Source organism: Elephas maximus, chromosome 19 (genome assembly GCF_024166365.1).
Source record: "Elephas maximus indicus isolate mEleMax1 chromosome 19, mEleMax1 primary haplotype, whole genome shotgun sequence".
NCBI classification, from domain to species: Eukaryota; Metazoa; Chordata; class Mammalia; order Proboscidea; family Elephantidae; genus Elephas; species Elephas maximus.
Genome location: NC_064837.1, coordinates 37,788,302 through 37,806,176, shown reverse-complemented (window position 1 = coordinate 37,806,176; position 17,875 = coordinate 37,788,302). Strand labels below are relative to the sequence as shown.

The window sequence follows — 17,875 nt, the reverse complement described above, 5'->3', positions numbered from 1 at the left end:
TTACGTCCCCCCAAAAATGTGCATATCAACTTGGTTAGCCCATGATTCCCAGTATTATGTGATTGTCCCCATTTTGTGATTGTAATTTTATGTTGAGAGGATTAGGGTGGGATTGTAACACCACCCTTACTCAGGTCACTTCCCTGATCCAATGTAAAGGGAGTTTCCCTGCAGTGTGGCCTGCACCACCTTTTATCTTTCAAGAGATAAAAGGAAAAGGAAGCAAGCAGGAAGTTGGGGACCTCATGCCACCAAGAGAGCAGCACCAGGAGCAGAGTGTGTCTTTTGGGCATAGGGTTCCTGTGCCTGACAAGCTCCTCGACCAGGGGAAGACTGAGGACAAGGACCTTCCTCCAGAGCCGACAGAGAGAGAAAGACTTCCCCTGGAACTGGCACCCTGAATTTGGCTTTTAGCCTACTTTACCAGGAGGAAATGTGTCTTTTGTTAAAGCCATCCACTTGTGGTATTTCTGTTACAGCAGCACTAGATGACTAAGAGACTCACTGTGGTTTTATTTTGCAATCCTCTGTGACTAATGATGTTGGGCACCTCTTCATGTGCTTATTGGCCATTTGTATATCTTCTGTTGTGACTGTCCATTCGAGCCTTTTGCAGAGTGACTACTATTAATTCCATTTTATAGATAAGAAAATTAAGACTCCAGAGTCAATTGACATGCCACAGACTCACAGCTAATAAGTATCAAACCCAAATCTTTAGCTCACATCTCTCACTCTAACTGACATTTCATTTCCCATGCATGGACCTTCTTCCTGAAATGAATCCCAGCCTCAGCTGCTCTCGTCTGTGACATTCCACAGTGTCCCGACCCTCAGGGTTTGTTAACTGAGGATGCAGCAGAGGAAGGTACACCAGTTACCGCAGAGTCAGTGCCAACCATGGCAACTCCATGGGTGTCAGAGTGGAACTGTGCTCCACAGGGTTCTCAGTGGATGATTTTTTTCAGAAGTAGATTGCAAGGCCTCTCTTCTAAGGCACCTCTGGGTGGACTCAAACCTCCAACCTTTCAGTTAACAGGCAAGCACATTACCCGTTTGTAGGGACTCGAGAGAAAGGAATAGATGTAGAGAAAAGAAGAGGGGAATGAATTTGGGTTAACTGAAAGCAACAGTGATTCTTTTTAAAATAGACCTCAGAGCCATTTCACTCTAATTCTAGAATCCTTATGTGATGCCTGATGTCCTCTCAGGCAGAGATCTACTCCCAGTCGCAACCACTCAATGCTGCCAAGCTCAAAATGAGCTCTCCTTGTTCAAGTGCAAATGTGTGTCACTGGGCTTCATGTGACTCAGTTAAAATAGCCACGATTTCTCCTGTCCATATGCCACACTGTACTAAATTAATACTTGGTTGATGAAGTGTAAATGCCTCTAAGTACTTGATTTTTTCCCTAAAATATATCTGGAGGAGATGGTGGCTTTTTTTTTCCTCCTTTGAGAAGTAAATACATTTTGGAGTTGGATCTTCACGGAAAAATACCCACTTTTCCTTGATGCTAAAGATAAATCATGGAAGGAAAAGAGCAAGTAAATAACTAGCCCTGGTTGTATTTGATACCCTGAGTTTGAGTGTTGAGTGTCTAAGGAAAAAGTGCAACACTGTGACCTCCCTTTCAAACCAAGAGGAGACTCTTCTAGCTGGAATGGCGGCACAGACGCAAGGCGCCTGTTGCTGTCCTTTTAATCCTCTCTGAGCAAAGTCTTGGATTTTCCCCACAAATAATGAATGAAGCAAAAAAGCCATTGAGTCTCTAATTCTATTCAGTGCCTTTGCTCTCCTGTGAGGTGCATCCGGTGCGTCCCACAATGCCAGAGAAGAATTGCTTTGAGTATTTGGCATATGTGGTCCTTGAAAAAATTCTGCCGAACAAGCCCACACAGTGACCAGAGCACCCTTTTCAGGCCCAGCTGTGTCACTCTCCTGGGAGTTCAGAGTCTGGGACAGAGTAAAGAAAGGGAAGTGAAGCAGGAGTCTAAAGACAGAACTAGGCCAGGAATAAAAGGGCTGTGCCAACGTCTGAGAGGGGAAGACTGGAACAATAGAAAGGAGGCAAGAATTTAATGAGATAAATCTTTAAAACCTTCCTAAAAAGTATTACAACTTCTTTAACTTCCTTTTTCTTTTTTCCTTTCTTCTCCAATTCATTAAATAGCTTTTTGCCGCGGTGTGCTTTAGGTCAAATGCTCCTGACATTTGTACAGTATAGCAGACCTGATCTGGCATTTTCAGGAGAAAGGGGGAATTTTTTTTTTTTCCTTTCATCTGGGAGTAATTTTAATGGGTTAAGTGGCATTTATATACAGTCCAGGGTTTAACTGACAGTGAGGACTGCATTGATAATTGCCGGGTCCCATCACACGACCTGAGGACTTCATTATTATGTTTTGAGTGTGCAAATACAATTAACTCCCTCACTTCTCCTTAATCTTAGTATTCTGAAATCTCACCATGGTTAATGACAGAGAATTCTTTCATATGTATATATATATACACTAAGGTTTGAGGTCACGAAGTTAAGGAGATCAACCAAGGAGACTTTTCCACTTGTCAAATTGGTGAGGCATTACTTATGGGGGCAGGACACTAAGCAATCTGGCAGGAGACTGGGTCACAAACTAGCCACACAAATGTCATCTAAGGAACTCATGTTGTGGAGTAAGTGGGGACTAGAAAAGAGGGAAGGCTTCTTTGGAGATTTATGTATTCAGCAATTAACTGACAGTGAGAAGACCTTTTCTGAAACTTGGTCTCGGGGACCTAGAACTCAGCTTAAGCCTGGGACTCCAACTCCAGACAGAAATGCTCCTGGAAGAGTTTGCCAACACCCATTTTTATTGTCGCTCAAGAGAAAAAAAATAAATGAGGGTGGAGGAAGGAGAATTTCCTCTATGGTTTGACTGACCACCAACAAACGGCCCAGATCACTCATACAAATTCTCTCTCACTGAGTGGGGCTACCTGGAATAAGCAGACGATCAAACGCTCCTGTGCAATTCCGTAAGCATGTAAGAAGTGCCAGTCCCACCGACAGAAATACCTTCTTGGCGTTATCTGAAGGAAACCTGAATAGATACAGGTCCTATTAATGAGTGAGGCACATCTACTTTCGTTTTTAAATGATCAAACATTCCTGATAAATAGCACATGTTTAAAGCAGATTTCAGTGCACTCCAGGGAGAAAGATGTCACATATAGTGACTCTGAACACACGTCCAAGACAGACCAAGAGTAAACCATTGCCATCCACGATTCCACCTCATGGCCACCCCAGGTGTTACAGAGTGGAACTGCTCCATAGGGTTTTCTTGGATATAATCTTTATGGAAGCAGAACACCAGTCCTTTCTTCCACGGAACTGCTTGGTGGGTTCGAATCGCCAAGTGTCCCTGGTAGAAATAAAGCATTTTGTCTTCAGGGTAGGAATGCACTTTCATGTGCTAAGTGCTCTATTACCCTTTGATATCACTGCATGTTAGATAGAGCTGGAAGTCGCCTTCAAGATCATTTAGTTTGACTCCTTCATTTTACAGAAGAGAAAAAAAAAAAAAATCCATCCAAGAGAATCTTCTAAAACATTCCATCTGATGTCAAGAGATACTACATATCAACCTGCTCTGTCCCTTCTGCAGAAGGGAACAGCTCAGCCTGCCTTCATCTTGACTTACAGGAAAGGTGTAAATCCCACCCACGTAGTTAGAGCTTTCTTGCGGGACTGCTGCTTATTTTGAAGTTAACAAAGGCTAAGGAAGCCCATTGTGAAATGTTCGTTTGGAGGGGCCAGAATTCTAAACTTACACTCCTCGTCATGGTCTTTTTGTTGTTGTTGTTAAGAAGATGACAGATTGGAGCTGCAGGAGGGGAGAGACTCCAGAAATGTGAGGAATAAGTGACCATCAGGATGTGCTTTCTTTCTGGCTTGCTGTTGTTACTGTTGTTTTCCATGTGCTCCTAGGGGTATAAGGCTTATCACTGTGGCTGAGGACAGGTCTGAGAATGTGGTGGACAATGTGACAACAATTTCCTTCCTGGTGTGTCTCTGAATGGCCAGCACAGGCAACACATAATCAGAAAATCTACAGCTGCACTGTTGCTGCTGACAACTTCATTACGCCTGTGATATTCAGCTGGGTAATTCATTTCCCGAGCATGGCAATGTCTCCCGATATGCCTAATGGGTTGAATGTAATTTTGTCAGCTTTTGAAGATGAATGTCTCCCCTTGTGCTTAGCTTTGCCCTAATATGGGAAACAATGATAGCTACCATTAGGAAACAGCATTGTAGTGTTCAGCTTTTTAGTGCAGGTTGGGTCCCCAAACCACAAAGGCAGGAAACATTAGTGACTGGAATGATACACTAGATGTGGGTCGCTTATGTCCCTTGCAAATGCTGTTTTGCCTGCCTCTGCAGTTAACCTTCAGACGCCCAGGGCATTCTCCAAAGTAAGGTGGCCTTGCCAAGGATATAAAATAAGTTCATGGTTACAGGGATGGAGTGGTGTTTGGCATGATATGCCTACAGTCACTTACCAATGCTGTCCTGAAATCGAAGTATCAGATGAGAAACAAGAAATGTGTCCCATGCATAATGTCCAACATCCAAGCTGCAATTTTTTCTTTAAACCTACAAAAAAAAAAGTGTAAAATGCATTCCTTTGAGTTCTCTTTAATTCAGTGTAATTAAACATATATTATTTGAACAGCATCTATCATGCACAAAGTCCCAATGTCTGAGCTGAAAGGAAAAGCCAAAGTACTCCCCTCATGGAGTTTTCCTATCCAGTAAAAAAGTAGATAGAGCCCCAAGTAACTCTAATGAAAGGTAGGCTGTGCTGACAGTACTAACACAGTTACAAATACTACAGTGGAAGAGGAGAAAGACACTCATTCCATTTGGGGGACATAAAAGAGACTGTGAATATGCAGTATCCAAGGCATATGCTGTATCCAAGGCCTTCTTCCTTCATTCACCAGCCAATTCAATTTCTTTTGAGAGAGTCAGATCTCCTGAGAATCTCACTTGAGTCAAACTCTTAGTTTTACAAGTTAGGACTCATCTGATTCCTAAGTGCTTCTTGGTCATCATTGATAATGATCAACTCCAAGAATCCCAAATGAAGCTGGAGAAGTCAACACAAAAGTAGACCGAAGAAGCTCTCAGTGTATCCTGTTATCTACCATTACACCTGTTTTCTTAATGTTATAAAACTAAATCCTACTAAGCAGACCCATGTTGTCAGCTAGAATATAGACTGATTCTGTGTTAATACCTTGAACTATAGGCATTTTTTATATTAAGATTTTCTTTAAAAAAAAGTAAGAGGAAGAGAAAGAATCTGCCTAAAGTTTAGCAAAGTCATTTATTTTTTGGTACTTTGACTCAACTTGACCACTTTGACTTGTACATTGAAGTCCAGCTTATTGGTGAAGATTCAGATGGCTTGATGGGTAGGTGTACATGTATGTAGAGTTTTGGAGAAGTTAAAACTGTGCAATATACTATTTGCTTTATTGATTTGATCTGATCAAACTCCTTCTATGGTTTATGAATCGTCAAATCTGAAAACATTAACAATTTCATTTTTAAATTATTTGAGAATTCTGCACAACTGTTTTAAAATAAGTGAAGACACAAAAGTAACCATCGACTTTGAAATGCAAACACAAAAAGACCTCCCCAGAGAAATGGCCAAAGTGAACGCCGTGAATGGAGAGGGACCCCAACATCTCTGGGATGGATCATATTCCGCTACCACAACCCCACTACAGTCCAAATCTCACTATGCAGAGGCAGGATCAAGATCTAGATAGCAACCTATTTATTGGAAATGATATTCATTATGATAAAATCCCAGTGCCTCAAAGAATATAGATGGCCTTGGGGGTGGTAATAAGAAGTGATCCGTGCTAACTCCTCTTGGAGAGATTTAGGTGAATACTGCCACCTATTGATAGGTGAAATATATGCCACAAATTCCTACTCTGACCTGAGATTGTGCTAATGCTTCTCCAGGCAGATCTCATTACTCAGCTGGCCAAAGCATTTTTTAACAGCCCTTTAAGTTCATAATTCTTGATACATTTGTGATGAAAAATAAGTACGCTATACTTACTTAAGACAACTTCTCATGAAATGTATTTCTGTTCGGAGGCAAAGGAGCGTGGTAGAAATGTGCCGTGAACTTTGCAGTCACAGACCTGGGTTTGAAACTTAGCTCCACCACTTAATGCGCATACGCAAGTTAATTAATCCCTCTGAACCTTAGTTTCCCCATCCATAAAAAGTGGACAATCCTACTTTGTAGGGTGACTGAATTCAGTGATATTCCAACATAGCGCACAGGAGGTGTTTGATACATGGCAGTGTTTATTATTATTTTTTCCACCAAGCAATTAAAAAGTAACTATTTGTGATATGATGATTGGGTAATACGGCCAGCCACATCCTGTATCAACTTTAGTGAACCCCTCTGCGTGGTTCTATTATCCTTTGGCCATACTACTTGTCTAGTACAGTATCTTTGACATCCAAAATTAGGAGAGTGTGAACATAAATATGAGAGCTTTAAGTGTGCCAGTTGAGAAAATGAGGATAAATGGGCTTCATTACCAAACACCTCCTGACTGCGCTAGACGATATATGGGCCTGAGCAGATAAAGAATTATGATAAAACTTCGGAGCTGCATATAAATGGGGCTTTGTGACCTGCTGGATAAGGTTGAGACTTAAAGCCAGACCTAGGAGGCTCACATTCCTTCCTCGGCATGGTGTGGGGGGATCCTGGGCCCTTACAGACAATAGGGGATTCATAGCCTGAGAATTCTGATGATGACTGAAAGGAGGGTGGCAGCCCAGAACAAGAAGACTTTTCAGAAACGCGGACCCTGATTATCACATCGGTGCTGCAGCCCTGCAAGAGGCTACTGAGAGGTTCTTGGAAAGCTTTCAGTGAAGTGTTTGTAACCTCCTAAGGAGAATCCCATTTCTCAAAAACGCGACACTGGAAAATCTCACATGATTATCACGGACAAACATTCTGTCACTGAATCACACTAGAAGTCACGCGGACCATCTCTCTTCGAAGAGTAGTCTTGAATGCCGCCATGCCTCTGGGCTCCAAGACTTAGAGAAGAATTCCCAAAGAGGGGTTCTCAGGATATTCAGGGACCTTTAACTTTTAGTCAGGAAGGTCAACTGGCGCTTAAAACAAAATCATCAAGAAATAACATGCCTACGAACGGGCTGCACCTTTTGAAAAGATCTGCTTTGGACTGAATAGCCAAAGCTTCCCCCTCCCCTCCCTTTTTTTCTTTGGAGCTTAGAAATCAAGGGAGGAGGACTAAGAGTTTCACATTCATTACTAACAACTTCGCACAGAATAAGCAAGTTCAGATACACCCTGGGGTGTTCATTTTCTTTTCCTGCGTTTTGTCCCCTTTTTAGCAGCTTTCGATAAGTAGCACATTTTATTTTTGAAAAAAGAACCGAAGCGTTTTTTGAGCAGCCGCACCCTAAGGAAGGTCAGGAGATTAGAGAACGGAAGCAGGCTGGGCAGACTCTTTGCTGACCACAGTCGGGTCCTGCTGCTTTCTTCCCATAACTTAATTTTGAGACTCCGATGAAAAGACACCCCCTAAAAAAAGAAAATCTTTGCTCCAAAAAGAAAAAAAAAAGAGTGAAAAATTGTTTAAAAAGGGCCATCAAAAAGTGATCAATTTAAATTTGTGTCTTACAAACAAATCACACAGGACTGACTGAGGGACAGACATGCATTTGCAGGGATCTTCTCAAAATATGGGCAGGGTGTGCAGGGGAGAGTAGACATTACTGATTTTGGATATTGGTGGGATTTGGCCGGATTTCACAAGTATTTTTCTGAAATTCTAGATGTTGCACCTAGCAAATCAGAGAACAGTACACTAAAAGAAAACTTTGAGTTTAATTGGTCAAATCCTCCATTTTGCAAGTCAGAAAATGAGGCCCAGAGATAGAAAGTAACTTGCCCAAGGTCACATAGCTGGTGAGGAGCTGCACCAGGACTCCAGCTCAAACTCCCCATTCCCAAACCCAGGTTCTTTCTGTTACGCTAAACAACTCCTTCCATGGGAAACTGCAAGCTCTCACATTTAACCAGGAAACCCTCTTCCAAGGGAAACTCTCCACCCATCCCCCCTGCAAATGGCCCTGCTGGTTGTCAGCGGCAGTTCCCCTCTTACAGCCTGAACTGACTCCTTTGTTGTTGTCGTTGTTGGGCGCAGTCGAGGGGATTCTGACTCATAGTGACTCCATGTGACAGAGTAGAACAGCCCCGTAGAGTTTTCTTGGCTGTAATCTTTACGGAAGCAGATTGCCAGGTCTTTTTCTGGCAGATCCGCTGGGTGGATTTGAACTGCCAACCTTTTGGTTAGCAGCCAAGTGCTTAACAGTTGTGCCATCAGCGATCTTCTGTATTACCATGTACTAAATGGTTTCTTCAAAGCAGCCTAAGCACATTCACACGGCCCCCAAGGATTCAGCTTCCTGCTCTTTTCCCTATCTTAAAAAAGTGCACAGACCATAACATGAACGCCCAAATTATCTCTGTGATTGCCTACTGGGATCAGTTGATGTCACCATCATCTGCCATCTCCCGGGTTAAACCTTTAAAAGTCATCTTCAGCTTCTTCCTCTCTCTTAGTTCCTCCCCTACCTCCACCTGTACCATTGACAAGCTCTATAAGTTCTACCTCCAAAGTGTGTCCTATATTCATCTCCTAATTTGCATTTTCACAGGCCCTTACCACAGTGTCTCCCTGCCTCCAGGTTCTCACCACTTCAGTTTATTGTCCACAATGGCCAGACCAGAGGATCTTAATGGTTATGATGACACTCTCCTGCTCAAATTCCCGTCAGCTTTAGAAAAAGTCCAAACTCTTTAACACAGCATTTCAAGTCCTCCTTGATCTAGCTCCTGCCTATTTTTTGGCTCTAAATTCCATTAGATCTGCCCACCAGCATTCACTCTTGTCCCACCTAACTCTGAAATGTCCCTCAATTCCCTTGGGTTTTTTCTTTTTTTTTTTTTAACCTGTAGATGGTCTTCATTCTTGAAGACCCAGTTCAAATGCAATCTTCTCTGTGAATCTTCCCTAATATCCCAGAAAGAGGGAATAATTCTTATTTTTGTGCTCCCTCAGCACCTTGCTCACACTTTTTATGGCACTTATTTAAATTCTGCCTTGTATTTGCCATCAGCTGCATCTCCCTCACTAAATAGATCTTTTACCTTTGAAAAGGTGGCTCCTTCATCTTTGTACCCCTCCCCACCGTACTGCTTAGTCCGATGGTTTGCATATAATAAGTAGGTTTTTTAAAACATTTATTGAGCACTTGTTATTTGCAAAGCACTAGACCACACAATATATGGACTGGAGGAGGAAGATACCACATAACTAAAGTTCAATCCCTGTCTTCAAAGGAGTTTTTAATCTAATCGGTGAGACATGTTCACGAATAATATAAACAAGTGAACTAACTGTGGGGGTGGAATTGGGTGGAGGGGAAGTGCGGAGTGCGGAATGAAACATTCTCAGTGTTCAGAATTAGAACACTGGTGTTATGACACGGAGGGTGGGGTGATAGGGAAGGGCTGGAGATAAAGAAAGGGCAAGCCTTCTTTTAAATCCCATCCCTGGGTGGTAGTCATTATTACGGTCTTGTCTGGGTCAGGCCGATCCAATCTACCCTTCCCCCAATACCAGAGTAATCTCCCTAAAGCAAGACTCGGATCATTTAACTCTCTGTTGAAATGTCTGCTATTGAATGAATCAAGCATCAGATAATTGCAGGCTTATGCTAGCAGTTATGGAGAATACCAGTTTGTAGAGATGAGATAAACTCCCAAGAAACAACTGGAGAACAAAAGCAAGAACATGCTATAAAAGTGCTAGGGGCTGGGAGACAGAGGAAGTGTGTCATCAGTATGACCTGGAATCCTTCAAGAAGGGCTAGTGGGAGGGGGCAAGCCTTGAGCGGATGGCCACGTGGAAAGAAAAAATCAGACGTCCTGTGAACTTTAAGGTTCCTTTCAATTCTGAGGCCCCATTATTCTCTGAGGTAGTTTATTCATTCGTTCAATAAATACATGCTAAACACTTAAAAAAAAAAAAACTTGCTAAATATTTATTGAATGCTTTCTATATGTCAGAAACTCTGCTGGACACTGGAGATACGTAGTGAGTAACAGACTTTACACTCAAAGTCTTATAGTATAATGAGAACAATAGGTGTTAACCAATGAAATGCAATAAAATGTGATGGATATAGTTGTGGGACAGTGGAAAGGGCTATAGGACCACAGATCTGTGTACCTAACAGCACAGGGCCCAGAAAAATAACCCTAGGAGGTAACGTTTAAGCCAAGACTCTAAGACTGCTTAGGAATTAGTCAAACAAAGGGGACTGAGTATTCCAGGTAGAAGAACAGAATATGCACAGGTGTGGAGTTAAAGGCAGTCTGACATGTCTAAGGAACTGAAAGACGTTCAGAGAGGCTACAGCTTGGAGACCCAGTAGTTAGGCTGGAATGGTAAACCAGGCCATATTATGGAGAACTTTGCAGAGGGATGTCAAGGAGTTTATACTTCATCTATGTTGCTGTTGTTACCATCAAGTCTGCTTCTACTCACAGCAACCCCATGTACAACAGAACAAAACATTGCCTGGTCCTGTGCTATCTTCACCATAGGTGATATGCTCAAATCCATTTTTGCAACCACTGTGTATTCTGAGTGCCTTTTTTTTCCAACCTAGGGGGCTCATCTTCCAGTACTAAACTGGACAATATTCTGCTGTGATCCATAGGGTTTTATGTGGCTAATTTTTGGCAGTAGATTGCCCAGCCTTTCTTTCTAATCTGTCTTAGTCTGAAAACTCTGCTGAAACCTGTCCACTATGGGTAACCCTGCTGGTGCTTGAAATGGCTTCCAGTATCACAGCAACACACAAACCACCACACACAAACTAAGAGATGGATGGCAGAATCTGTAGGCTATGGGAAACAAAGTATTTGGCACAGTGTGTCTAACTCATGACGAGACACCTAACTATCCACTGAAGAGCGCATCACGGAATGGGTGGATGGGTAAAAGAATCTGCCTTGCAATGGACATGGGCTTATTGACTCAGACCTGCTCCAGGGGGCAGTGCCACATTACAGTAGGAATCGTCCCCTTAGGTTTATACAAGAGTTTGAACTCATGACCCCGGTGAGGCAGCTCCCAGCCCTTAGTAGACTTTTTCATTATCACCAGGTTTACCAAAGCGGATGGGCTAAATCTGCACTAAAGTCAAAGTTTTTCTAGAGTCAAAGAGTAAAGTTTTACCTGACAATCAATTAGACTTAAATACAAATGAGTAGTTTAACTCTTAATCTTCAATGAAAAAATAGACTTTGGAACCTCAAAAAAAAAAAAAAAAAAAACAAATCATCTGCTGCTGTCAAATTAATTCCAACTCATAGCAACCCTATAGGACAGAGTAGAACGCCCCCATAGGGTTTCCAAGGAGCACCTGCTGGATTCAAACTGCTGACTTTTTGGCTAGCAACCATAGGCCTCAATCACTACACCATGAAGGTTTCCTTTGGAACCTCAAAGGCATGAATATTCTCAAATTAGATTTGTATTAATGCTTCCATGGACAAGCAAGCCGAAAGAGAGAAAGATAGAATAAAAGTTCCAGAAAGAGATCCTGACTTTCTAATGAGAAACAAAATAGTGGGACAGTTTATAAAGCTCAATGAGGTTTTCCTTTGGAGCCTCAGATTTTAGAAGTCATCGAGCCTTGCCTCGGGTCCCAGTTCCACAGCAGCCACCCGTCAGTAGGGAGTAAGCTGCCAGGGTGAGATACTGTGCCTAAGAAAAGGGGGAATTTTCAGGAAAACAAGATGCTGTTCCCAGGATTCTAATTAATTACCAGGCCAGAGGTGAATATTCCACGCTCTTGTTTATAACCAAGAGATTTCCTTTTGATTTGCTAAAGAGTTATATTCAAAATCTGGGAGTTGATTTGGCTCCAGAGATAACAGAATGGAGTCAGTGCATAGCAGAAGGGTCCAAAATTATTTCTGAAGTCATCCCAGCAACTAAGCATTCATTCGGCAGAGAGGGAACCTGAATAGAGCTTTAGAAAGACTCAGTGCTGTTGCTAGGGACGTGTGTGTGTGTGTGTGTGTGTGTGTGTGTCAGCGCATGCTATTCACGTGTACTTTCAATCAGTAGTGTCCCTCAACATAAGCAGGAGCTTGCGAAGGTCTTTTGCCATTTCATTTCATAGAGAAACATGAAAAATGCCTACATATGTGGCTTTCTAGGAAATCCTTTCTGTGTGTCTCATTAGTCATGTAAAGCAGAACGCTGCGAAGGGAGCCAGGTGCACCCACATGTGCTGGCGCAGAAGCAGCTCTGGGAATCTTCCTCCTGGCTGAGCCTGTCGGCGTCCTAAGTCTCACGTGTGCTGACCACTTTCTCAGAACCTGCTCAGACAAAAACTCACGCATTGGTTGAGCAGCCCTGGCTGAATTTGGAGCTATCTTAAGATGCCCATTGTTCATGTTGGAAGCTGGTAAAGGATTGCTCAGGTGTCCTGTGGCGAGGGGATGTGACTGCCACCTGTGTCCTTCTGGTCCCAGGCAGCTGTGGGAGGAAGGGGGTGTCTGGACCCAGAAGAGCTGAATCTCATTTGCAGTCACACATTACTGGATGGGCTCTTGGATGCCAGGCGATCTTTCTTTCCCCGCGGTTGATGGCGTGCAAAGCTGCCTCACTGCCCCTGTGCTCACCCTGAGTGACAGTTCCAATTCAGTCTTGTTTGCCATGAAGCTTGTTATCCCTGCACGCTGTTGTGAATGGTCCTCACAGATACAATAGGCTAAACACACTCCGAAGTCATGGCATCCTTTTACTACATACACACGAGCTTGAGAAATCAAGCCTTCCCGGGGCTGCAGGCACGAGAATACACCTAGATTCTCAGCCGAGCCAACTCTCTCTCCCCTTTTCTCCCTGGGCGTCATTTGCTCTTTTATTTTGCACTAAGAGTGGCTTAGTGATCATGACTTCAGCTCTTGCCTGTAGTGATCCTGCTCGCATTTTCTTCTTTACACAGAATAGGAAGGAGGTTTGCTTGCTTTGCGCAGAGGCTGAGCCACAGGAGAAAGCAAAGCCAATGTGATTTATTGAATGAAAGCACTGGACAATTACCAACAACTTGTTCCTCTGCTGCCTCAAACAGCCTAAACTGGTAAGTCAAATTTATTGTTGTCTTTCTTCATGTGAATGTGAGGCTTTTTAGGCACTGGATATTTTTTAAATGTATGTATGTTGCTGTGGTTTAAAAGACAGCAAAATCTGCATCTTCCAAAGTTGGCTGCAGGCAGCCCATGGAGAATACACATAAACATATACACAGTGGTCTGCAACGGCGCATACACGTCCACATGGAAAGGCACCGGTGGGGTGGGGAAGCCCCATTTCTGATAGCTGGAGGTTTTGTTTGCAGCCAGCTTCACCACATTAAATGCTTGCATAACTGATTAGCATTAGCTATGAAAAATAGATTGCTGTTTGTTGTATAAGATCATTTTCCCATCGGGTTCCTGAGTACCTACAAAATACCTGTTGGATCAGGTAAAGATGGGTCCTATTATGCTGATAATTCTGAATACAAATCCAGGCAGATTGCTGTCTTCGATCCAATTTACAGGCTGGCCATGCAGAGTGAAATGCCAGCATTCTTTCCATCCCAGATGAGGGTGCCCATAAATAACCTCATGACCGTGACGTTGAGGATACCTGCCAAGGAGATACAATGGACACTCAGGCAAACAATTGCTTAAGCCATTGCCACTTTTGTATTCCTTTCTTTATTCCATGAAGGCATCTGCTTGGTAGGGTGCACTGGGTTCCAAGTGGGGTATTTTAAGTGTCCAGTTAACCCATGCTGGTCACTGGCCCAGCCAAGGCCACTAAGACTGTCGATAATCAAGGCTGAGTTTACTTCTGTGGTGGGCCCCACAAATCCCTCTACTCACTTCTTCATTCTCTAAATAAGATGTGAGCTAACCTCTGCAGAGGAGGAGAGTAGAGAAAGCTATTGCTTTTCCTGCCCCCTCCCACCCTACCAGTCTCCTTAGTCTTTCGTTTGCCTGGCTACTGCAAAGCTTTATGGCAGCATCAATCCATCTCTGGTGGGCTCAGAGTCCATATAAATGTCATATAGAGTTTAATGTCTTTGGTGCATTCTACCTGCCATATATCACCAGCTGTTCAGACAAAGTGTGTCAGAACAGTGAGCAGCACGCTTCTCTAAATAAAAACCAAAGTTAGGAAATCTGAGAGATGGGTGAAGTTTTGCCTGGTTGAAAGGATCCCCAGCCCACGCAATCACAAGAGCAGGGTCATTCTCCCATGTGATTTGGCTATTTTAAGAAATGATGGCATTCCAACAGGAAGGAAACAGAATTGCCTAGTGGTTAGAGGACTGGTGAGATGTCAGAATGGAAGGGCACTTTTGTTAGTTCTTCGACTAAGTGTGTGCTTTTGGGAAACGCAATTACCCTCTGTGGATCTCCATCCCTCCATTCCTGATTGTTCCAAGGAAGACATGCTAAGCCCAATTAATATATTCAAGTGAGATTCTACTATAAGTTCCCCCGGGAAAGGGTGCAGTTGATAACCAAGATCATCGTTCATGCACTTTAATCCAGAGGCCATTCACCATAAACTCACAGATGAGGGTTTATGTAGTCATAGGGTGGGGGGAGGGAGGCACGTCCCTTTCCCCATGTAAGGGACACAAAGCACATTGAATGAAGCATGGTCACACTTAGGGAACCAGAGGGGAGAATAGGGCTGAAAAGTGTCATAAAAAAGACTTAAATTCAAATAAATTGATCATGCAAATAACCAGGATTTTTGCTTCAATGTTGATCAGTAATAACTTATTTTCTATAGTTATAATCCCAAGATATTGAAGGTGTTAAGTATTTTGAAACAAATAGCCTGCAAGTATTAGGGTGGGTGGGGGAATAGCTCAGGTATGGGTAGAATCCATGTATAGAATTTATGATAACTTTAGGTTGCGCAGGTTACTCCTATACCCAAGGGAGTATGCACATTACTCCCAAACACATGGAGTTAGCAGCTGCAAAGGTATGGATCTGAGGAGTTCTAATAGGGTTGCTATGAATTGGAATTGACTAGACAGCAACAGGTAGAACACCTGTTTGTTCCCCCCCCCCCCCCCCCAATTTTACTACCTCTAGGATTAAAACCTGAAATTCTTCCTACAAATATTCGGTAAGTATTGCTGCCTTTTATAAAATACAAATACTCTCAGGAGGAACAATAAATTAAGCCACTCATACATTATCATAAATGAATGCATTAAAATTTTTTCTACTATGAGAGGGGTAACCCAAAGGATGTTGAATTAAATATTATATTAACACTTCTGCTTTGTATTTACTTCATACTGTCTCCAAGAACTTCCCCTATAGTTACTATTTCACACTTTATCAGTACAACTAAGTAGTCTTAAGAGAAAGCTATTTCCTTCTTTTTATGGAATACTTGCATTAGACAATACCATCTAGATTTCCTTGACAGTCACATTGTAGAAAGCCAAACTGACTCTCACTGTCTTTCCCCTTCTTGGCTCACTGTTCCTCTTGATCCCTTTTTTTTTTTTTTTTTAGTTATCGGTGGGACCATTATATACCTAGCTAATCAAGCAAGACTCACCGAAGAGATCCTCAGGTTTCCTGTTTTCTTTAGTCCCTCCTTCAATCACTAACCAAGTTTGGTCCATTTTACCTCCTGCATCTTTTGAATCTGTCCAGTTCTCCCCATTTCCATTGCTACATTCCATATGAAAACACCAGCTCTCCCTGGGGCTATCTCAAGAGCTTCATACTTGGTTGTCCTCTGACACTGGTTTCACCTCTCCCTTCAAACCATCCTTTGTCTGCCACCAGGGCAATTCTCTACAACTGCAAATCTTGGCTTTTACTCAAAGTTCTTTCATGTTTCCCTGGTGTCTTCAGGTTAAAATCTATAATCCTAATAGCATGCTAGACCCTTGATGATCTGGCCCTGCCACCTCTCCAGGCTCCTTTTCAAGGCCCTTGACATGGCTAATGAATGGACCACTGAAAGTGTCGGAGGCCAGATGATTATGGTTAGAGCCCCCATTGGCATTGACCTTCCAGCAACACCAGGATGTTTTATGCGTCCATATCGTAAGCTGAGCTATTATACCTAGAATGCCCTTTTCTTTCCTTTCTGCCCATTAATTACTCATTCACCATTCGAAGTCTTGCTCAGGCATCACCTTCTTCAACCCTGCATTCCCTTCTCCCATTACCACTTCCTGTCACCCACAAAGTTAATTGCTCACCCCTCTGCACTACTTCTTTGCCTAAGGCATTTTGAGAAGAGCATTTAGTGGTTTAAGGTTTCGGATCTAGGCCCATATTGCCTGGGTTTGAATCCCAAATCTGCCCTTTAGTAGTGCTTCAATTTCTTACTGTATGAAATAGAGATAATAATAGTTCTTTACTTCACAGGGCTATTATGAGATTCAATGAGTTGATACCTGTAAAGGCATTATTCTAAATAGTGCCTGGCTCAGAAGAATTGCTATAGAAGTGTATGTTATTACTATTATTCCATGATTTCACATATCACGCTATTCCATAGCTAGACATTTGCATAACTGACTCCCTTTCTAGCCTATGATCTCCTGGGGAGTACAGATAGGGCAAGTAACTTATCTCAGTCTGCCTGAGACTTTCCCAGTTTTAGCACTGAAACTCCTGCGTCCTGGGAACCCCTTGCATCCTTGCAAACCAAGACAGTTGATCATACTATGAGGGACCCTATCATATTCATCTTTGAATCCCCAGGGTCTATTATAGGATACATAGTTATAAAGTACATCATCCAAAAGTGTTTGATGAACTCTAGAGCCAATATTATCTTTCCACCTTCATTCTTATGAACACATGCTTTCAAATTTCAAAATTCAGCGTATTTCTTGCTGTGGAGTCACAGCTGACTTTTCCAAGCTTACCACAGAATGGATTATCATTAAAAACAAAAAAGTCCTACCACAGGCCCTGGAAAGGTTACTTTCCCCTGGCTATATACCATTATTGTAATAGAATTGGCCACCCTTTAGCCATCAAAGGCATACCTGTCATGTTAACAGCAGGTGGGGAATGGGAAGGTTTACACTTTGTTTTCTGTCTAATGACAGGCAGGTTGAAGCCTGAAGGTTCTCTAGTTCACATCACAGCCCGAAGAGCAACCTTGTCCCAGTCAGAAATGTTCCCTTCGCTGAATATATCTGTCTACCCAGCTGTCAAGAATGGCTACAGCTTCTGTTTCTGATACGCTGTGTCTTACGACTGCTGCTCATCCAGAGTGGCTCAGATCTGCCGTCATAGTAACAAATACAATGAGAAAGGCCCACAAATGAGCCCTGATGAAGCATGGACTCTGCAAGTGCCAGAAGTCATACCAAAGGCAAGGTCTTCAAGCTTCTAGAAAGAAGAAGCTGACAGGCAACCAGACCAAGCTCCCTTGGGCATAGCAAAGCAGAGTGGTTAAAAGCATGGGCTTGAGAGTCAAAGTTCAAATCTTGCCTCCACCATTTACTCTGGCTGTAAGATCTTTGGCAACTTACCTAACCTCTCCAGGCCTCAGTTTCCTCATTTGTAAAATGGGGATATAATAATAGTACCTACTTTCTCACAGGATTATTGTCACATTTTGTCTTAACCCATGAAAACAAAGCCTGAGGCAAAGCCGAAA

The 17,875-nt window shown here is 42.7% G+C and overlaps 1 protein-coding gene across 7 annotated transcripts in view; it reads left to right on the top strand.

Annotated features, from left to right (window-relative positions):
• ANKFN1 (ankyrin repeat and fibronectin type III domain containing 1) overlaps window positions 1–17,875 on the top strand; it is a 463,794-nt gene that overhangs the window by 213,200 nt on the left and 232,719 nt on the right. For 6 of the 7 annotated variants that reach the window (XM_049859416.1, XM_049859419.1, XM_049859421.1 and 3 more), the window contains one exon: window positions 13,167–13,301. In XM_049859416.1, coding sequence (XP_049715373.1) covers window positions 13,167–13,301 — 135 coding nt within the window. Of the gene's footprint in view, window positions 1–13,166; window positions 13,302–17,875 lie in introns of those variants that run through there. The other variant, XM_049859417.1, reaches the window with a different exon arrangement.